Source organism: Diabrotica virgifera, chromosome 8, assembly GCF_917563875.1.
Source record: "Diabrotica virgifera virgifera chromosome 8, PGI_DIABVI_V3a".
Classification (NCBI taxonomy): Eukaryota; Metazoa; Arthropoda; class Insecta; order Coleoptera; family Chrysomelidae; genus Diabrotica; species Diabrotica virgifera.
The window spans coordinates 133,304,812-133,327,487 of record NC_065450.1 but is presented as its reverse complement, the minus strand read 5'-3'; the positions used below and the strand labels follow the sequence as shown (position 1 = coordinate 133,327,487).

At 33.9% G+C, this 22,676-nt stretch overlaps 2 protein-coding genes across 3 annotated transcripts in view; one reads left to right on the top strand and one right to left on the bottom strand.

Moving 5' to 3' along the window:
* The window catches only part of LOC126889481 (zinc finger protein 808-like), a 235,214-nt gene that overhangs the window by 56,795 nt on the left and 155,743 nt on the right, over positions 1 to 22,676 (bottom strand). Inside the window, exon 1 of one of the 2 annotated variants that reach the window (XM_050657811.1) lies at positions 4,306 to 4,455. The exons of the other annotated variant lie outside the window; for it this stretch is intronic. Within the exon in view, the coding sequence (XP_050513768.1) occupies positions 4,306 to 4,375 (70 nt within the window). The 5' untranslated portion in view covers positions 4,376 to 4,455. Of the gene's footprint in view, positions 1 to 4,305; positions 4,456 to 22,676 lie in introns of those variants that run through there. 2 annotated transcript variants of the gene reach the window in all.
* The window catches only part of LOC126889480 (methyl farnesoate epoxidase-like), a 243,605-nt gene that overhangs the window by 138,043 nt on the left and 82,886 nt on the right, over positions 1 to 22,676 (top strand). The window lies entirely within an intron of this gene.

Below are 22,676 nucleotides of genomic sequence, written 5' to 3'. Positions count from 1 at the left end.
AAACATCTGAATCAACTGATCCAGCGACAACTAGCAGAGATGGAGAAAATGCAAATGTACACGAGATCCATTCGAGTCCAGCTCATCCAAGTTGTTCTCCCTCAATTCGTGGAAAGGTGGTTCCTTACCAAAAGAAGTTCGGGTAAAAAAAAAGAAGGTATGATCCTAGCTATCTCTCGTTATATGGCTTTATTCAAGTTTTCAACGAACAGGCACCAGAAGGCCAATGCGTTAATTGTCACAAAAGTGTTACTAATGGTTGCTTGGTTTTATCTAAATTAAAAAGACATTTGGAAAGTAATCATCCTGGTCTAGCCGAAACGGCCGAAGAAACCTTCAAACGTCGTGCTTCATCTCTTCAGGCAGGGTCGTGCATGATGGAAAGAGTCTGCAAAAATGAAAACTAAAACGCCACTGAAGCATAATTTATTGTTGGTTTGCACATTGGAAAAGCTGGAAAACCCCATACCATTGCCACGGAACTGATTAAACCTAGCGTGAAGGATGTCATACAATCCATGTTAGGTCCAGATTTGACCAAGAAGATTGATAATGTGTAGATGTCAAACAGCACTATAAGCAAGAGAATTCACACTATTTCAGACTTTGTAGAGAGACAGCTTATAAATATATTAAAAACTTTGAATTCTTCAGTTTACAGCTTGATGAAAGTACCGACTTTGCTGGACTTGCTGTGTTTATGAGGTTTCTATTCGGGATGAAAATAGAAACAGAACTCCTTATGTGTGAAGAGCTTAAAAGATACACCACTGGTGAAGAAATTTTCAAGGCTATCCACGAGTATACAAGAAAAAATGATTAGAGTGGAGTAAATGTGTGGATATTTGCAGTGATGGAGCGGCTGCAAAGGTTGGTAAAATTAGAGGGCCGGTGTCTAGAATAAAGGTAGTGGCAGAAAATGCCTCCAGCAGCCATTGTATCTTACATCGTCATTCTTTGGCAACTAAAATGATGCCGCAAGATTTGAAAGACCTATTGGATGGTTCTGTGAAAATAATTAACAATTATAAAGAGCCGTCCGCTTCAAGCACGCCTTTTAAAGCTCACCGCTGAAGATATGGGTAACGGGTATGGATCACCTCATTTTTTTTCTTGCTCCAAACAAAGGTCCGGTGGCTATCGAGAGGAACAATTTTGGGGAGACTATTTGAACTAAAAGATCATCTCATAAAAGATTATCACATTTACAGAGGAGTCTTTCATCCAAGAATTAAAAGATGTCAATTGGCTGCTAAAATTAAGATACCTTTCAGAAATTTTCAAATAATAAATAAAACCACCACTTCGCTTTAAGGCAAAGGAGGAGCGCAATTAGATAAAATCAAAGCCTTGCGTGAAAAAGTTACATTTTTCAAAGCATGTGTTGAAAAGAGGAACCTCACAAATTTCTCCCGATTACAGGAATTTGTCATAACAAATGAAATCAATCCTCAAACGAACTTCTTGGAAATTGTTTTTGCTCATTTGCAAGTTTGGAAGAAAGTGTTGTAAACTATTTTCCTGACATTGACTCAGATGACTTATATAGCTGGATGATGGACCCGTTTTTGTGCGAGCCAAAAAATAAACCTGTCGGAATGACAAATGAAGTTTTTCCAAATCTACTTGGGAATAGCGAAGATAGCAGTTTAAAACTCAAATACCATGAAGGAAGCCAAGAAGAGTTCTGGATGCAGGTACATTCAGAAAATAATGTTGTTGGCAAGGTTGCAGTGAAAAAACTTGTGTGTTTCACATCGACTTATCTCTGTGAGTCTTCTTTCTCCGCATATGCTTACATTAAAAACAAATATAGAAGCAAACTTCAAGCAACAAGGGATTTGAGGGTCAAACTTACAAAGATTCCCATAATTATAAAGGATATAATGAAAACATCATCAAAACAGTTTCATTCATCACATTTAGGATATTTGAATATCAAACGTACTGTATTTTATTGATCTGAAATAAAGTTTATATTGAAATCAAATGATCATCAGAATTGTATTTTTTCATTTCTTGTCATTTCCCAAATTGCTTCAAGGGTTGGTGTGCCTCGAAATATTTTTAGCCTTACAAGGGTGCCGCGACTAAAAAAGTTTGAGAACCGCTGGTATAGACAATGTGGAACAATGGGCATGGGCATAACAGTACAAGAGGAATATATTATTACAGTCACTACTTTTCGCCTACGACTAAGTCGTTTTTGCACAAGACACTAAGGACATAAAATATATGACAATGAAATTAAAGGAAAAACATGAGATATGATGACTCAAGATAAATATGTGTAAAACTGAATACTCATGTATTGAATCCGAGGTTGCAGATTTGAACTTTAGAAGATAGAAGTTTACAAGAGAATATTAAGAGTTGTAAGACTTTTAAGAGTTAAGGTCGAATGATAAGCCGAGATGATATTTGTATGAAAGACATATAAATGAAAATAGCACGGGGAAAACAAGTCACGAAAGCACTCAATTGAGTGATACGGAACAACACTTTAACCAAAGATACCCAAAAAAGGATCTTCCAGAGCCTAATGACTACAGCAATACGAAATAAAATAAGAACAGTTGAATTGGACTGTATGAGGAGATGTCTACAAATCACCAGAGAGGATACTCAATTACAAAAAAGTTGGAAACAGAGCCCTACAAACAGTGGTACGATCATGTACAAATAATGTCAGAGCACAGGTAACCGAAAATAATTCTTCGAAAGATCCCTGGAAGAAGGAGAGGAAGAGCTGCTATGAGATGGAGAACGTTCATAGAAAATTCTATGATAGCTAGAGGCCTCAGAGAAGGTGACTGGGAGAATAGAGTGCTATGGAGGACGAAAATGGTGAACTCATTATGGGAAAAATCCGAAGAAGAAATAAAAAGAATTGAAACAGCAATAGTTACATGTGTACCTTCCTAGTAATTGGAAAGTTAGTAAAATATTATACAGGGTGTCCAGAAACTCTACCGACAAACGAATAAAGGAGATTCCTCAGATAATTTTAAGACAATTTAACCCAATTCACTTAGTCCGAAAACGCTTCCTAAGGGAGCTAGAGCTATTTGAAGATGGCGCCTGGTAATTAGTTTTTCTTAAATACCCCCGGAACGCTTTTATTAAGAAAAACAAAAATTGGTATGCGTATTTATCTTCCAGAGATAAATCAATTCCATCCATTGCAAATTTCTAGTACCGGTCATAGACGTCCGTTTTAGGTAGACCAACGGTTACTTTATCGCATAACTTTTTTGTCTTTAAATTTTAAGCATTTTTGACTCTGGATTATTAAATTGTGGGGTATTCTTGTACTAAAAGGTACCCTTGTTTTAAGGTAATAGGATAAACCGTTTTCTAGAAAAATCGATTCGAAAATTTTTCGTTTTTTAAATTAAAAAAAATGAAAAAAAAAATTATTTAGAAAAAAGAAAACTTGTACGTTTAATTATATTCCAAAGATGAATCGATTTCATTAATTGCGAATTTCTAGTATCAGTCATATGCGTCGGTTTTTGGTAGGTCAACGGTTATTTTATCGCATGACTTTTTGTCTTTCATTTTTAAGCATTTTTGATACTAGATTATTAAATTATGAGGTATTCTAGTAGTAAAAGTTACTCTTGCTTTACGTGGGTAAAATACACCGTTTTTTTGTTGAAAAAATGTTTCAATTTTTTTTTTCAAATTCAAGAGACGAAAAATTTTAAAATCGATTTTTTTAGAAAACGGTGTGTTCTGCCGACTTAAATCAAGAGTACCTTTTAGTACTAGCATACCTCACAATTTAATAATCCAAAGTGAAAAATGCTTAAAATTGAAAGACAAAAAAGTTATGCTATAAAATAACCGTTACCCTACCCAAAACGGACGCCTATAACCGGTACTATAAATTCGCAATGGATGGAATCGATTTAACTCTGGAATATAAATATGCGTACCAATTTTTGTTTTTCTAACTAGAAGTGTTCTGGAGGTATTTAAGAAAAACTAATTTCAATACGCCATTTTCACAGAGCTCCTTTAGGAAGCATTGTCTGACTAGGTGAATTTGGTTAAATTGTCTTAAAATTACCTGAAGAATCTCCTGTCTTCGTTTGTCGGTAGAGTTTCTGGACACCCTGTATTATGGCTTATAATAACATACCTACCTAATATAGGTTAAAACATGGTTTATTAATTTAAAATCTATGAAGCGTATAAAAGCATTCGAAATGTGATTATTTCTTAAAAAACAGGTTTACAACAATTTTTTTTAATATGTACAGCAAACTGCCAAATAAAATGTAAAATATTTATGCTTACCACAGCTTTGAGAAACAAAAATAACCACGAACATAAACCACAACATTTTGATTTGATCTAAAACATACATCAATAATGTCCAATTTATAACACATTTACAGCTTATAGTAAAAATATTAGTTAAATTATTTCGACACCCTTAATTATATTATAGTTTCTTAAATGTATGTTTTCCTGTGTAAAATAAGCGGATATAACAAAATATTTGGTACACCAAAAAGTGATGCAACGAGGTTATTCTATAACAAAAATAAATATACCTTTATAGATGGTATTTAAAATCATTCAATAGTGTCAGGCAAATTTTGGAAAAAACGTTAATGTAGTCACCGTTTTTAGTTGGTTGGCTAATATTACAATATATACTATATACCATATATATTACAAAAATATCGCTCACTATAATAATGAGTGATTCTGCATACACGGAACCATAATATACAGGGTGTAACAAAAATGCAGGTCATAAATTTAATCGCGTATTCTGGGACCAAGAATAGTTCGATTGAACCTAACTTACCTTAGTACAAATGTTACAAAATGAAAATCGATTTTTTCCAATATATCGAAAACTATTAGAGATTTTTTATTGAAAATGGACATGTGATAATCTTATGGCAGTAGTATTATAGGAAAAAATGAAAATGAAATTTGGCCACCCCATAAAAATTTTATGGGGGTTTGTTCCTTTAAACCCCCACCCAAACTTTTGTGTACGTTCCAATTTAATTATTAATTTAATTATTATTGTAGCGCCATTAGTCAAACACGAGTTTTTAAAAACTTTTTTGTCTCTTAGTACTTTTTCCAAAAGTCAGTTTTTATCGAGATATTTGAATATTTGTCAAATCCACTAAATATTTGTATATGGTAAAGTACGATTATGGAGACTTGGTAGTAATATGAAAATTTATTTATGATTTACATTTTTAAGTATATTTTGAACCATATTAAAAGAGAAGCCACATCTCGATAAAAGATGCTTTATCAAAAAAATACAATTTTATGTAAACATATTAAAAAAGAAGCCGCAACTCGCTAAAAACTGCCTTATCGAAAAAATACTAAGAGACAAAAAAGTTTTAAAACCATTGAATTTAACTAACGGCACCACAATAATAATTTATTTGGAACGGACACAAAAGTTTGGGGAGGTTTAAGGGAACAAAACCCCATAAAATTTTTATGGGGTGCACAAATTTCACTATAATTTTTTTTTAACATGTTCTTTCCATAAGAATGCCACATGTCGATTTTCAACAAAAATCTCTAATGGTTTTCGATATATTCGAAAAAACCGATTTTCATTTTGTAACTTCAAAGGGCTGTAACTTCTTTTGTGTGCATATTTGTACTAAAGTAAGTTAGGTTCATTCGAAGTATTTGTGGTCCCATAATATGTGGTTTAATTTATGACCTGTATTTTTGTTACACCCTGTATATTTGTATATGCGATATATTATAGTATACACAACCAAACTTATATGGAATCACCATGAATTTGAAACCTGCAGCTTTTGGAAGCTATAGGTGTAAGTATTTCAGTTGAAACCATAAGAAGAAGAGTTCGTGTGCACAAGGTCTATATAGCAGGAGAAAGCTACAGGAACCCGAATTATTCAGGCAGCAGAAGATTGATCACGTAAATTGGTGTCTTCAACACCAAAACTGGAACATTGGAACTTGACAAGTGTGCTCTTTTCAAACGAAAGTCTTCTTCTTCTTCTTAAAGTTCCCTCTCCTATCGGAGGTTGGATATCATAATGGCTATGGTCACTTTGTTGACTGCTGCTCTGAACAGTTGTAATGAACTACAGTTAAACCATTCTCTAAGGTTCCTCAGCCAGGAGATGCGTCTTCTTCTTATGCTTCTTCTTCCTTGGATCCTTCCTTGCATAATAATTCTCAGCAACTCATATTTTGCTCCTCTGGTAATGTGACCAAAATATTCCAGTTTTCTAGTTTTAAACTGTTCATCTCCTTATTTAAACGTAGTAGCACTTCAACATTGGTAATCCTTTGAACCCACTGAATTTTCAATATTCTTCTGTAACACCACATTTCGAACGCTTCTATTTTTCTTATGTGCTGCCTCTTCAATGTCCAAGCTTCCATTCTGTATACTAATATAGAAAATATGTAGCATCTTAGAGCCTCCAATCTGAGAGGCAACTGAATGTCTTTGTTTGTAAGCAGTGTCTTCATTTTGATAAATGCTTGCCTTTCAGTTTCAATTCGGACTTCAGTTTCTTTGCTTTGGTCATTTTTGTCATCAACCCAGGTTCCCAAATATTTGTATGTCTTTACTTTTTTTATTTGGGTTTGCTCTATAATTAACCTTTCATTTCCATGTTGTGTTTTTGAGACAATCATAAATTTAGTTTTTTTTCTTGTTTATTTTTAGTCCGTATCGAATGCAATGATCGTTAATTCTATTTAGCAATTCTTGTAGCGATTCCAGGGTGTCTGCCAATATAACGGTGTCATTAGCGAATCTTGTGTTATTTACTATTCTTCGGTTTATAGAGATTCCATCACTAATGCCTGGTTGCACCAACAGATCTTAAGCTCCAGCTTAGCTAAGCTCTACTTATAGATATTGCCTCCTTGAGGATCACTTACGTTGCACCATAATTTTAGATTCTTACCTGATTATCAATTATATCTATTATTATATTATGGTATTTTTATTGTAATATATCATAATTATATTATATTAATTCTTATGATATTCTCGACTTAAGCTTAAGATCTGTTGGTACAACCGGGCATTAGCTCCGCTATCGGTTCCTGAAATATGGCTTCACTGTACACGTTAAACAGTAGCGGTGACAGAACACAACCCTGTCTTACTCCTCTCTTTATATTAATATTCTCGGACTCTTGTTCTTCTATCTTTATTTTGGCCTTTTGATTCCAATACAGATTGATGATAATTCGTAAATCTCGTCTGTCTATATCTCTGTTTTTTAATAATTCTATTAGTTTTTCATGTCGGACCCTGTCGAACGCTTTTTCGAAGTCAATGAAACAGAAATCAATATCCAGGTTGATATCTAAGCATCTTTGAGAGAGGACATTAAACGCAAACAATGCCTCCCTTGTTCCAAATCCTTTGCGCAAGGATATATAAAATCAGATGATTAACGAATACCTACGTGTATTTAGAGGGCGAGAAAGACAAGCAAGAACGGAAACTGCCAGATTTGTTCACAAATATAAAAGAGCAAATGTCATGTTCTGGTGAGGCATTATGATAGATAAAAAAAATCCTTGAATTTTCATCCAACCAACTTCAATAGCTCGCAGGTATGTTAATCTGGTATTATAACCTGTAGTTAGGCTCCGGAGAGGTGCAATGGAGGAAAATTAAAATTAGCTTTAATTTGGTTAAAACAGTAAAAAATGTCAAAAGATTCCGTATAAGTTTAATTTTGTGTATATCTCGAATTTGCCTCGTCGAGCGATATTTTATATTGATATTAGGACATAGTTCTTTCCCCGCTATACTCCTCATTTTTCAGTCTAGCAAAACGAAGTGCGGTTTGTTAATGATTTATGACCTATTTCATTCCGGGCACTTAAGTTCTATTCTAGATGAATACCAAAAACGCAGTGCTGATTGGTTATGATTTCTGTTTATGAAATACCTTAAATATATTACATATTCTGAAATACTAGGTTGTTCAATAAGTTTTGCGGTTCGATAAAAAAACACAATTGTATGACTTAAAATACACTTTATTATTCAGTATAGTCCTCCTGAACATCAATACACTTTTTCTAAGGAGATTTCAATTTATTAATTCCATTCCTGAAGGGAGAATCAGGAAGGGGTGCAAAATACGCTTCCACAGCTGTTATATACTCATCATTTGATGGAAAAACGCTTTCCACGCATATTTTTTTTTAGGTATTGAAATAAATGGAAGTCGCTAGGAACCAAATCTGATTAATACTGTGGATTCTCTCACAATTCAAACTTTAAATTATGGATTTTAACCATTGGTAAAATACTCATATAACACGGTGCATTGTCCTGGTGAAAGAGGATTTTTTTCTTTTGCAAACCGAGTTTTTTTCACGATTTTTTTTCCTTCAGCAGGTCTAAATGTTTACAATAATATCCAGAATTTATTGTTTTATCAGTTTGCTAGTAATCCACAAAAAAAATTCCTCTCAAATCCTAAAAACTGATGTTAAAATCTTATTGGTCGATTTCTGGACACAAACTCGTTTTGGAGCCGAAAAACGAGATTCTACCACTTTCTAACCTTTTGTTTGAGACCAAGTCTCATCCATTGTGATGAACGGACGCACAAAATCTACTTTATGCTGTCGAAAACGCCCTAAATACTGCTGAAAAAGTCGCATTCGAATGTGTTAGTGGTCTATTGTCAGCAAATGCGGCACCCATTGTGACCACAGCTTTTTGAAACCCAATACTTCGCCCAAAATATTGCTTATGCTGCCGAATGAGATGCCTAGAGATTCTACTAATGAATCATTAGGTCAGAAATTTGACCTACGCTGTCTGTCCGTCTGTCCGTCCGACCGCGAATATAGTTCCTTCGTCACTATACCAGGTAGAATAACAAATAAGGTGTCGAATGAGAGCTTATAATCCAAGAATGGTACTCAAAGTGAGAAATTTGACCTATGCTGTCTGTCCGTCTGACCTATCTGGTTTTATTATATTATTCGATATTATTATATTTCGATTTTATTATATTTTATTATTCGACGCGCCCAGACGGGAACAAATATATACTTCCGGTTTCATGACTGTCTGTCCGTCTGTCCGTCCGTCCGTGAATACAACTCCTCCATTATTAATATTGACAGATTAATGGATGGGCAGACGTACAGACAGACTAGGTCAAATTTCTCACATTTAGTACCAACCTTGTATTATAAGCTTTCATTCGACACCTCATTTGTCATTCTACCTGGTATAATGACGAAGGAGTTGTGTTTACGGACAGACAGACAGACGGACGGACGGACAGACGGACGTGGATAATTGGGTTCAATTTAAACATTCTTATAAAATTATTCTATTATTCTTGTAGGTACATTTAACATTGATTGAAATTATGAAAGAAATAAACAAAAAAGTACGGCAACACTGTGGCGCACAAGCATAAAATTCAGATGTAAGTTACATAGGGTGTACTAATATACAAGCTGTCCAAAATTTGAGCGGCTATATGAAAGATTTTTTCATGTAACAAATGCATTCTTTTATATTACATTACTTGTCCCCTTTCTTAGAAAAGCGTCAGCAATATTGTCTCCCTACATATATTTTTAATTCTATCCTATTAAATTTTTTAACAAATATTAATTAATTATAGAATCAGTAGGAACCGCTTTATTATAAAGTAGATAACATATATATTATCTAATTTCTGGGTCAATGAAGTTGATTCAACGTTTGACCACCATAAATATCTTGTTAAAAAACCCATATTTATATATTGTTAGATGTAATTAAGATATTTTGTGACATAGTATATTAGGCTTTTTATAATAAATTATACAGTGCACCAAAATGTGACCTTAAAATATTGTTGTTAGTTACTATTAGCACATAATTATGTCTATTAACCCATATTTAACCCATATAATACGAAAACTTTTTTCAAAAAGGTGTTTTTAAAAGGTATTATTGACAAACAAAATATTTCAAAGGAAAACGAAAAGAAATTACGTGTTTGGAAAAAAAATCCGAAGGAAGATCTGTGGACCTGTGGTTGATAAATCAGCAGGGCAATATAGGATAAGGACTAACAAACAACTGGAAGAACTATACCTGTATGATAACATAAAAGAAATAAAGTCCAGAAGGCTCCAATGGGCAGGATACCTCAGAAGACATTCTGACGAAAGAACAGTAAGACAGTAAGGCTGGTATGGGAAAGAAGTCCCAACTAGAAGAAGACCATGTGGATGACCTCAACTCCGATGGTGATATAATATAGCAGGAGACCTTAAAGTTATGGGCGTGGAGAATTGGATGAAGATTACTCAAGACAGAGAGAAATGGTGACATGTCTTCTTGTCTGCTAAAACCGACGATAGGCTGTAACGCCATGGAATAAGTAAGAAAGTAAAACATTTTTGGTGGAGCTATGATTTTGCTGTCAGATGATTTTTGTCAGACTCTTCCAATTATTGCTCGATCAGTTGCTGCGAACTGCGAACGAACTAAAATTGCATGCTTAAAATTTTTCAATTTGTAGAGGCACGCAAATACGCTGTAATTGACAACTAAGGCCAGATGCACATTTGCGGGTTTTCAGGCTGCGTACACGCTGCAAGCAAGTTTCTTGTTTTCAAGCCAAGTTTCCAGTCAACATACATTTGAGCGAATTCTCGGGGTCAATACACGCCAGAAATAAACAGCTCTGTATCTACGTTAAAATTGATCATGTACTGAATGATTGCCCAGCACAGACTACCAAACCGCATAACTTGAAGAAATTTGCAACGGAATTGGTTTTATTTAACATAATTACAGCAGTTTCTACCATATCTTTTATTCTAGAAGAGAAAAATCAAAGAAGCGGCTCTAATTATGTTAAATGAAACCAATTGCGTTGAATACAGTACGATTTGGGTACCCTTATTAAGGGGATAGGCGCAAACTTTCAACTCCAATACTATTAAATGCATTTATTTTTTCGAACACTGAGAAAACTAATAAGTATTTTTGAAAAATTTTACAGATTAACTGTCGATAAAAATTATAACAATCGTGTCCGGTGCCGCCTAATTTTTTTAAGATATGTGTGTATTGTTGTATACATGAATATATAAATAAAGTTATATGAAGGTATTGTGATAAGAATTACACAAAAAAACTAAAATATCTATGTATACGTGTGATTGGGATCGGATACGGAAATCAGTTACTCGGTGCCAGAATGCACCTATAGGTGTGTTAGAATATTCTATTGCAGTGGTAAAATACATACTGATTTTTCTTTACTGCCACATGTATCTAACAAACTTTTTATAATCTCTAAACGAAAATCATACAATGACAACCTTTCTCTTCCAGAGTACTTAACTGTATTTTTCACGTTTATTTCGTAGATTTACCGATTTTTCGGTAGGTTTGGGAACACTGGTTACAACCACGACACACCTCGACTTATATTAAAATTTTGAAAACCAACGCGAGAAACTGATATATACTCCGTCTAATATACTTACCGTTGCACGTCATCCGCCTCATAGCCCCTGCCGTCACATGATACCAACACGAAATATTTAGGCGGTAGGTGTGTTCTTTTTTAGAATCATTTTGCCGAGTACACTGGAATTACAGCCAATAGACATATTTTATTAAATACGCGTAGAAATAATATTTGAAGAGTTCTATTAATGTTAACTTAAAGAAATACACAATAATATGTTTCATTCAATTTGTTTAAATGGAATATAAAGCATTTTTATGACGCACATTTGTTCGGAACACACTGTAGCTGTAATCGAACGAAGGTGATATTTTGGCATAAAGTTGGTAACATTTATTTGACACTTGTGGTGATGACACTTCATATTTGTTTTTATTCTTTACTATAAGTATTTGTTTTTATTATATTTTTTGTTTTTATTATTTACTTTAACGTAAGATTATAACTTAATTCTTCTTTTATATTTCTAAGGGCCGGTTGTTCGAACGCTAATCAACAATGATCACTATCAAATATTTAATTACTGTCACCAAAGCTGTCAATGTCAACTTTTATTGGGTTGCTGAAAACATAATTGATTAAAATTATGAGATTAGTTAATCAATTAACATAACAATTATTAACATAATTGATTAACTAATTTCATATTATGTTTTCAGCAACCCAAACAAAGTTGACATTGACAGTTGGTGACAGTAATTAAATATTTGATAATGATCATTGTTGATTAGCGTTCGAACAACCGGCCCTATAGTTTTTATTTATTTACATTGAATATTAATTTGTTTTGTTGTATAATCCACTTCCGCAAATATTGTGTGACATATTTGATTTAAAATGAATTTAAGAATTTTTTTATACTTTGGCAACTATATACGGTAAGTATATTAGACGGAATGTAAACAAGCTTAATAAACAATGCCGCAACAAAAATACATCTCTAGACATGATGACAGCTTTGCAACAACTGATAAAAATGGCCCTAATAGCACACGACGTCCAATGGACGTCCAAAATAGGTCCATTTTTGGTCCTAACGTCCATGGACTATAAATGGACGTCCTTTGGACGTCCCATGTTGGACGTCCTTCGGAAGGAATAAATATGGACGTCCTTTGGACGTCCGACGTTGGACGTCCTTCGGACGGAATAAAAATGGACGTCCTTTGGACGTCCGACGTTGGACGTCCTTCGGAAGGAATAAATATGGACGTCCTTTGGACGTCCGACGTTGGACGTCCTTCGGACGGAATAAAAATGGACGTCCTTTGGACGTCCTTCGGAAGGAATAAATATGGACGTCCGACGTTGGACGTCCTTCGGAAGGAATAAATATGGACGTCCTTTGGACGTCCGACGTTGGACATTCTTCGGACGGAATAAAAATGGACGTCCGACGTTGGACGTCCTTCGGATGGAACAAATATGGACGTATATATACTGGACGAAATACGGACAATTCCCTAATAGCACACGACGTCATTTGGACGTCCAAAATAGGTCCATTTTTGGTCCTAACGTCCATGGACTATAAACGGACGTCCCATGTTGGACGTCCTTCGGAAGGAATAAATATGGACGTCCTTCGGACGGAATAAATATGGACGTCCTTTGGACGTCCGACTTTGGACGTCCATACTGGACGAAATACGGACGTTTTATGAACGCTTATATTGGACACATTATACCAATTACGAGATCAAATAGCAAAATAATTCAATAAAATATTAACTTGCCTTAACTTTACGTTAATGAAATACAGTCAAACCTGTCACTAACGGCCACTAAAATGAAAGAACTATTGGCCGATATAGAAAAGTGGTCGTTATTGCCAGTTTTTGTAGCCTAGATATACAGTACAACCTGTGTTACTGGCCACCTGTACTAACGGCCAGTTTAAAAATTCCCCAAACCAATTATATCTAGACTACAAAAACTGGCAATACCGGTCACCTTTCTATATCGGCCAATAGCTTTTTCATTTTTAGCGGCCGTTACTGACAGGTTTTACTGTAATTAGTGTGGGGAATTTTTAAACTGGCCGTTAGTACAGGTGGCCGGTGTTGGCAATGGCCGGTAACACAAGTTTTACTGTAGTTTAAATCGATTAGATCGAAAGATTAAATCTTAATTCAAAATTGTATATTAAATTATTACAATTATAAAACTATATAGTTTAATATCCAAAACATGTTTTGATTTCATGTAATGTAATGAAAATCTTATTTGTAAATTATTGGTTACAATGTTTAACAACAGGAAATATTCAAGAATAAATAAAATAAAAGTTTCCCCTAACAACAAAACATTCCAGGAATTCTACTATCAAAGTTCTATTCCGTGAACATCTGATTAAATTATGGCTGGAAAGTTACCACAAGATATTCTATGAAAAGAGTACAATGTCCTCCTGGAGGGGTAAAATTTTCCATACTCTAAAGAGAGGCCATTTACTATTTAATTTGCGTTCATTTTCAAATTTGCCGCGCGAGTATCTATGTAGCGTCGCGTGGTCATTGGTCATCAAGTCATCAATTATTTCATTTTCATCATAAGATAACCTAAAAATTTAGTAAAAATTTTGATTGGAAAAAAATGCATCGATAAGGGGGTGAAAAATGGAAATTAGTGGCTTTTTTTGCTGTACTCAACTGTACTGTTTAGTATGCTAGTTTTGGCTATGGCTGGATCTCTTAAACAATTATGTAAGTATTATAAAATCCGTTTTCAATTTTCTTTATGAAACGAATCATTTATGCATGTATTACCTGTAAATATTTTGATTTTTAATTGTAAAGAATAGAAAAATTACCGTTCATTTTAATTTTTTTTAGAATCAGCTGAAAGTGGTCTACAAAAAACCAGATATAACCAAAATAAAGATATAAAAAGTGTATTGGCTAATTGGAAGAAACAACATTGTCCATGCATAATAAGTTATTACTTTATAAACAAATATTAATACCTAGGAATGGAACCTGGATATAATCATCAAGAAGATAGCAGGAATCCCGACAAACAACTTAAATAAGTACAAGAATATTGAGGAAATCCTCCTCGATACTACTGGGCAAACTAGAAGATTGAAGAGGACAAAGCCTTTTGAACTAGTTTGAGTGATAGGTGATAGTGAAAAGCAGAGCATAGTGCGTGATGTGGCTGTGTATGTTAGAATAGTGCACGATCTTGTTAGATTAGATAAGAGACGCTATCGGGTAAGCTCTTCATTTTAAGAAACATTAGTAATTTAGGTTAAATTAAAATTGCTCATTGGTCAGTTATGACCAGATTGCTTTTTTTATGTTTGGCAAAAAGGGCGTAAGTCAGAATTGCACATTGCTAATGTTTTGATGATTTCTGGACCAGCAAAAAACTGTTGTAGACGTAAACTGTATGTACCAATAAAAAGAGCCGATTTTTCTGGTCCAGAAATCATCAAAACATTATCGATGTGCATTTCTGACTTAAGCCCTTTTTCCCAAACATCAGAGAATTGTAATGTACAAATTCTCCTATCTGATTTTTCATGAATTTTGTAGGAGACGAAAAACCATTTTTAGGATCATCTCCTGCTTTCACATGTAAATTTTGACATGTCTTGTAGTAAATAGATAGTTGAATTTACTACAAAACATGTCAAAAAATATATGAAAACAGGAGGTAACCATAAAAAAGTTTTTAGTCTCTCTTACAAAACTCATGAAAAAACAAATCGGAGGTATGTCACATCAGTGACTATATCCAGGGAATGTCTAAAAAATATACTTTGATGTCCCAAGAACCAAATATAACCTTTATATATATACAGGGTGTAACAAAAATACAGGTCATAAATTTAATCACATATCCTGGGACCAAAAATAGTTTGATTGGACCTAACTTACCTTAGTACAAATGTGCACAAAAGAAAAGTTACAGCCCTTTGAAGTTATATATTAATAGCACCAAGGGCCTTAGAGGCCCATGGCTTGAAAAGTTTGTTTTTTCTTCATTTTCACGTTTCTTTATGTACTGAGATCTTCTCTGGCTTGATATGTGATTTTTCTCCATTCCTTCCTCTTATTCATTTTTCTTTTCTGACCCTGTAACACCATTCTTTCCAAATCTTTTTCGACCTCTTGCTTCCATCTATTTTCCGGTCTTCCTCTTCTCTTTCTTGAAGCTATAGTGTAGTTTAGTACCCTTTTCGGAGTCCTCGTTTTTGGCATCCTTTCAATGTGACCTCGTGATCTAAGTCTCTGTGCCTTTATCACTCATTTGAAGTTACAAAATGAAAAGTGATTTTTTCCAATGTATCGAAAACAATGTGCTTTTGTGCACGTTTCAATTTAATTATTATTGTAGTACCTACCATTTAAACAACGTTTTAAAAACTTTTTTGCCTCTTATTGCTTTTTCGAAAAGTCAATTTTTATCGAAATATTGTGAATATTTGTCAAATCCACCACATATTTGTATATGGTTAAATACGATTATGGAGACTTGGTAATAATATGCAAACTTATTTATGCTTTACATTTTTAGGTATATTTTGAACCATATTAAAAAAGAAGCCAGACTCGATAAAACGTGCCTTATCGAAAAAATACAAAGAGGCAAAAAAGTTTTGAAAACACTCTGTTTAACTAATGGTACCTCAGTAATAGTTTAATTGGAACATACAACATTTGGGGGGTTTAAAGGAACAAAACCCCCATAAAATTTTTACGTGGACATATTAAAAAAGAAGTCGCAACTCGATAAAAACTGCCTTATCTGAAAAATACTAAGAAACAAAAATATTGAATTTAACTAATGGTACCACAATAATAAAATTGAATTGGAACATACACAAAAGTTTGGGAGGATTTAAGGGATCAAAACCCCCATAAAATTTTTATGGGGTGCACAAATTTCACCATAATTTTTCTTTAAGATATTCCTGCCATAATAATGCCACATGTCACATGTCCATTTTCAATAAAAAATCGCTAATAGTTTTCGATATAATCGAAAAAATCCATTTTCATTTTGTAATTTCAAAGGGCTGTAACTTTTTATGTGCATATTTGTACAAGGTAAGTTAGGTTCATTTGAACTATTTTTGGTCCCAGAATAATGTGATTTAATTTATGACCTGTATTTTTGTTACACCCTGTATATACAGCCCATTACGCACCACCTTAAAAATTGGGCATTTTTGATGTCTCGAATTTCCTAAACCTGTTGTTGCATCTAAGTGATTTTTTTTATAATATTCTAGCCTAGGCCCTAGAATATGTTACCTCCTTATGCTTGTCATGCACAGGGAGCTATACTGTAATATATATTATATCACATTACTATAGAGAGCGATATGATATAATATACATATATTACAGCATGACAAGCTTAAGGAGGTAACCTATAGCCTAGGCTATAATATTATAAAAACATCACTTAGATGGGACAACAGGTTTAGGAAATACGAGACATCAAATATACCCCATATTTAAGGTGGTGCGTTAATTTCTTGGAGAAGTGTATTGTAATTTAATGTAAATACTGTAATATCCAATAATTGTAATTTGATATAAGATGAAATATAAGTTCCTTAAAAAATATATTTTTTATTTCCCACAATACATTCTCCACAGGTCTAAATATCGTCGCTAGACGTCCACCGAATGACCTTCCAGGACGTTAGATGGATGTTCAGCAGCAAGACATTGGACCAAACTGGGACATCCTATGAATGCCCAAATGACGTCCACCGAACGTCCCCTCCGACGTTAGGTGGACCTCCATTGGACGTTTAACAACTTGGCCTTTGGACCAAAATTGGACGTCCTGTTAAGGTCCAATTCACGTCCCCTAGGACGTCCGATTAAGGTCCAATTCACGTCCCCTAGGACGTCCGATTAAGGTCCAATTTACGTCCGATTAAGGTACAATTTACGTCCGCTTAAGGTCCCATTTACGTCCGATTAAAGTCCAATTTACGTCCGATTAAGGTCCAATTTACGTCCGATTAAGGTCCAATTTACGTCCGATTAAGGTCAAATTTACGTCCTATTAAGGTCCAATTTATGTCCGATTAAGGTCCAATTTACGTCCGATTAAGGTCCAATTTACGTCCGATTAAGGTCCAATTTACGTCCCCTAGGACGTCCGATTAAGGTCCAATTTATGTCCGATTAAGGTCCAATTTACGTCCGATTAAGGTCCAATTTACGTCCCCTAGGACGTCCGATTAAGGTCCAATTTGCGTCCGATTAAGTTCCAATATACGTCCCCTCGGACCTTAGATGGACGTCCAATGGACGTTCGGTAGCGCGACATTTGGACCAAAATAGGACGTATAAAGGACGTTCCTCGGACGAAAACGGACGTCCAAAGGACGTCCCTAAAGTCCGTGAAGGACGTCCAATGGACGTCCATTGGACGTCCTTGTGCTATTAGGGGGTCTAGACATAATACACCTATAGGTGTGTTCAGCAGTCAACCTGTTAAACACATGATGAAAGATTACATTATTACCGAGAGCCGAAAGTCCCTGAGAACCTCTATAATGTTTATTTTAATAAGTTACAAGGGTGAAAAAGAAGAGAAAATTGAGTGTGATTTTTAATTTCAAATATCTTGTTCAAAAGAAACTTTTTGTTTATTCTTTTCTACCCTCGGTAACGATGTAATCTTTCATTTTGTGTTTTTCAAAAATATTTAGGTATTAGTTTTTCCAGGATTCGAAAAAAATTAACACCATGTCCGTGGTGATATTCTCCTAATCGAAAATTTGCTATCTTTGTCATGCAACGCAGTCAGTTGACAGAACCTGATGACAAACAAGCCTACTAAATATTATTTGACACGGCTTCAGAAATATTTTGAGTTGTTTATTAAATAATATTGATATAATAGTGTACAATCGAACCCGCTAATTAGAATACTGGTTATAGGAATATCCCGTTTTAAGGAATAGAAATTTGAGGTCCTGAAACGTTTCTACTAGCCACCAATGATCGGCTATTAGAATATCCCGGTTATAGGAACACCTTTGCTTGGCACGAAGGCTATTTAGACCATGACGGATCTGTTAAAAATCGTCTATTTTTGGATGTGCAAGGTGGCATTCGGATTTTTGCAGATACTGTTAGGTGACAGCTTCAATAATAATAATTGACTTATGCTCCTTCTCAAATATGCCCGGAACATTAATAAAATAATTAAAATATATAAAAATTTTGAAAAACATCGATATTTTTATTCTTTCTTTGCTTATAACTTTAAAACGATTCATTTTGGAAAAAAGTCGTAGGGAAATAAAATAAAGATAATTGAATTTTGTATCATATTCGTCCGGTTAAAAATGTCCTAAATTATTAACCTTTCTGTAAAATAGCAATAAATACAAAATAAGGGGGCAAAATAAGCCTGTTTTTATTAAATGTTTTTCGACCACTTTGGTTGCACTTAGAACCTTCGTAATGCGCTTAGAAAATTCTTACAATATTCTTAAATTGTCCACCAAATTTCATTAAAATCTACTCAATTGATTTTGCATAATGATTTTGCAATCTAAATTTTTTAAAAAAAGTTAAAAATTTTTATATACTTTCTGAACAAAAAGTAGACTATTTAGAAGTTTGCTAATTTTTTCGAATCGATGTTTTTCGAAATTTTTAGAAATTTTAATTTTTTTTATTAATGTTCCGGGCATATTTGAGAAGGAGCATAAGTCAATTATAATTACCGAAGTTGCCACCTAATTTTATCTGCAAAAATCCGAATGCCACCTCTCACATCCACCTCAAAACAGATCCTTCTTGGTCTAATTCCAATAAGCAGGTTCGACAGTATTTGATAAATAATTGATTTAAGACGTGAAATTAATAAAAAGTTTTCATTCTGGTGGGATGTAGAATAGCAATATGTTGTTTTATACGCCATTAGAGTGAAAACTTAGACTTTTTTAATAAAAAGTTATTTATTGTTTATTATTTATGGAAGATCATCCCTGATAAACTGATAAGATTGGTTAAGGCTACAATGCGTAAAGTCGTTTGCAAAGTCAAAGTACATGGCGAACAATCACAGGGACAGGGAGATGCGCTGGCGTGTCTCCTCTTCAACATAGCTCTGGAAAAGGTGGTCAGAGATGCCCGAGTAGACAACAGAGGAAATATTTTTAATAAATCATCCCAAATTTTGGCATGACGTGGACTAGTTGCCCGCACAACACGCAAACTAGAAGAAATGTATACCACCTTCTCAAATGCCTCAAAAAATATGGGCCTGAAAGTAAACGAGGAGAAAATTAAAATGATGGCATCAACACCCAACAATAGAGCCAGAAATATCGGTCACCAATTCACTGTTGATAACTCTACCTTTGAAGTAGTGGACAAATTCACATACGTAGGCTCCCTGATCACCAAGGAGAACGTCATGACGGAAGAAATCAAGCGAAGGATAATCCTAGCGAACAAATGCTATTTTGGACTGAGTAGACATATGAGAAGCAGAAACTTAAGCCAAAAAACAAAACCCTCATACAACCAGTGTTGACATATGGATCGGAGACATGGACCATCTCCGAGGCAGATGAAAACCTTCTGCTTATATTTGAACGAAGGATCCTGAGAGGAATATTCGGTGGCATCTGTGAAAATTGTATTTGGAGGAGTAGGTACAACTACGAGGTATACCACAGATTATAAACATATATTTGGTGGTAAAGACGTAGTATCTCTTATAAGAATAGGAAAACTAAGATATGCAGGACATCTAGCAAGATCACAGCATAACAACCCTCCTAGAAGAACCCTTATGTCACAACCTGTGGGAAGTAGAAATAGGGGTAGTCCAAAACTTAGATGGAAGGATGGTTTAGATGAGGATGGGAGAAAAATAGGAGCAAACTGGCAACGGTTGGCAATGGATATTACTGACTGGCGTAATATACTTGGGAAGGTCGAGGCTCTTTCATAGGGCTGTAGCACCATTGATGATGATGTTTTATGGAAGATCCAAGCAGAGAATACACCAGAATAACCATTAAGTTAAAGTTGACTTCATGTAATCGAGTGTATATGTATAATATATGTCTCAATAGTCAATATAAATGAGTCAGATAAAATTAAATTATTAGAAGGATTTTATTTACCTATCAGCAAAAACAAAATTTTGGTTAATTTATTAATGTTATTTGAGAACGATTTCCAAAGTGGAGAGCAAAACGTCAAAGAAACTTAATTTTAAAGTAAAATTGTGGCTAATTCTAAAAAATTCTAAATTTAAATATGTAGTTATTATAATAACTAAAATATGACAATAATAAAATGTGAAAGGAATGACTATCAAATTATAAAACAATATTAATGTATACTTAACCTCGTATATTGCAGATCAGTAAAGTGCTTATATTTTTGTTGTTTACAAAAATTATTTAAAGGCTGCACCAAAGTAACTCACGGGAGAAACGTTATAATAGGAAAAATGTTGAGTGAAAATGAAAGTGCAGAAGTGCATCAGAGTGAATGTGCCGGTGATTACATAACCCATACTAATAGACACGAGAGATTATAATATATATTTTTTCTCAGCAATCAATAAAGGTATGGATTTACACAAAAACTTAATATTTTACCTAAATTTGCTAATAGTATTCTGTTTTTTTTTAATCATTATTTTGGTAGTTTCAGGTAATTTTTCATACAATTTTAATATTATTTATTGAGATTAACCAAAAAGTACAGTATGTTGTAGTCAAAACCAAATTTGTTAATTTTTAAGAACATTAAAATCAGACAAATTTAGAAACTATTAAATGACACAAAAACGGTTTATTGGTGTAAAAATTATATTAGTACCTAGCATAAACTTAAAGCTATAAATAAGAAAAATATTAACAATATTCTTAGAAAAAAGATAACTATTTTTAAGTGCTGTCGGACGCCTGACATTCGTCGTAAATATGGCTTCCTGTCGGATTTCTTGGGACACAAATGACATCGTCGTGAAAATTTCTGGCGTTTAATATTACTTTCACCTTAAGGTTGAAGACTTTTCTTAGATCCTTCATCCTTCTGCTAATTCGGAAATTTTTTCACGTAGTTCTCGTAGAATCCGCGGATTTTCTGGCCTCTGGAACTTGTAAGTGAAATTCCCAGTTCTTTCAAAAACTTTCGACGACGGGTGATACCTAGTTGTACCTGTATCATTAAATATCCAGTTCACCAAGGCGTGTATAGCAGCGGTATTTAGAAGAAAGTAAAACAATTTAAGGCGCCATCTTCTAGGTACTATTTCGTGAAACATCCACTATTTCGTGAAATGTTGGTTTGAAAAGCGAACTTCGAACTTCTTCCTGGCATATCTTTAAGTACTAGTATATTTGGAGGTATATATCTCTCGTTTATTTTTTTTTCACAGTAAATACTGCAGAGCTATTCCAGGTCAAATCAACACACTTTGAATTCATCTTTTTCCTGACCTATTTAGATTTTTTTTAAATTTAGAGTACTCATAGTGGATGATTAGGTGAAGAAAAATACAAAATTTTAAATTATAATCTCAAGCCGTTTCCGAAATATGAATATGTAAAGTTTTCCAAAAAAATCCAAAACACCACGACCATACTTTTTTGGAATTGTTTTAGAAGCTGTCCTAATTGAGTTAGAATGCTGGGAGAGGTGTCATTATGCAGCATTTTTAAAGCTCTTTACAGTGATATACCTATACAACATTAATTTATGACAAAAAATTTTTTCTCAAACAAAAAAATAGTTATTTATGTACCAAGTCAGTAAAGTTACTCTTTATCGAACGAGTCTGATATTACGAGCAGAGGGAGCGAAGCGAGCGAGGCGAATAACAGACGAGTTCGATAGAGTTTTTACTGACGTGGTGCATACAAAATTTTATCGCCAATCATAAAAAACATTAACACTTATAAAAAAAAAGAGTGTGTGTACTTTGTACGCACGTAAGAAATTATATTTCTATTATTATGATTTCTATGAAATAAATATTTTTTAAACAGTTTAATCGTATTTTTGTTTAAAAATTAGACTAATTTTAATACTTAAAATAAAATACCAAAAATTAAATATAACGTTTAATAGTTACGTCATTGTTTATGAAGTGTAGCCTCCCGCAGTTGCTTTTCCCTTGATGAATCGTAGAAAATCTAAATAAATATATTTA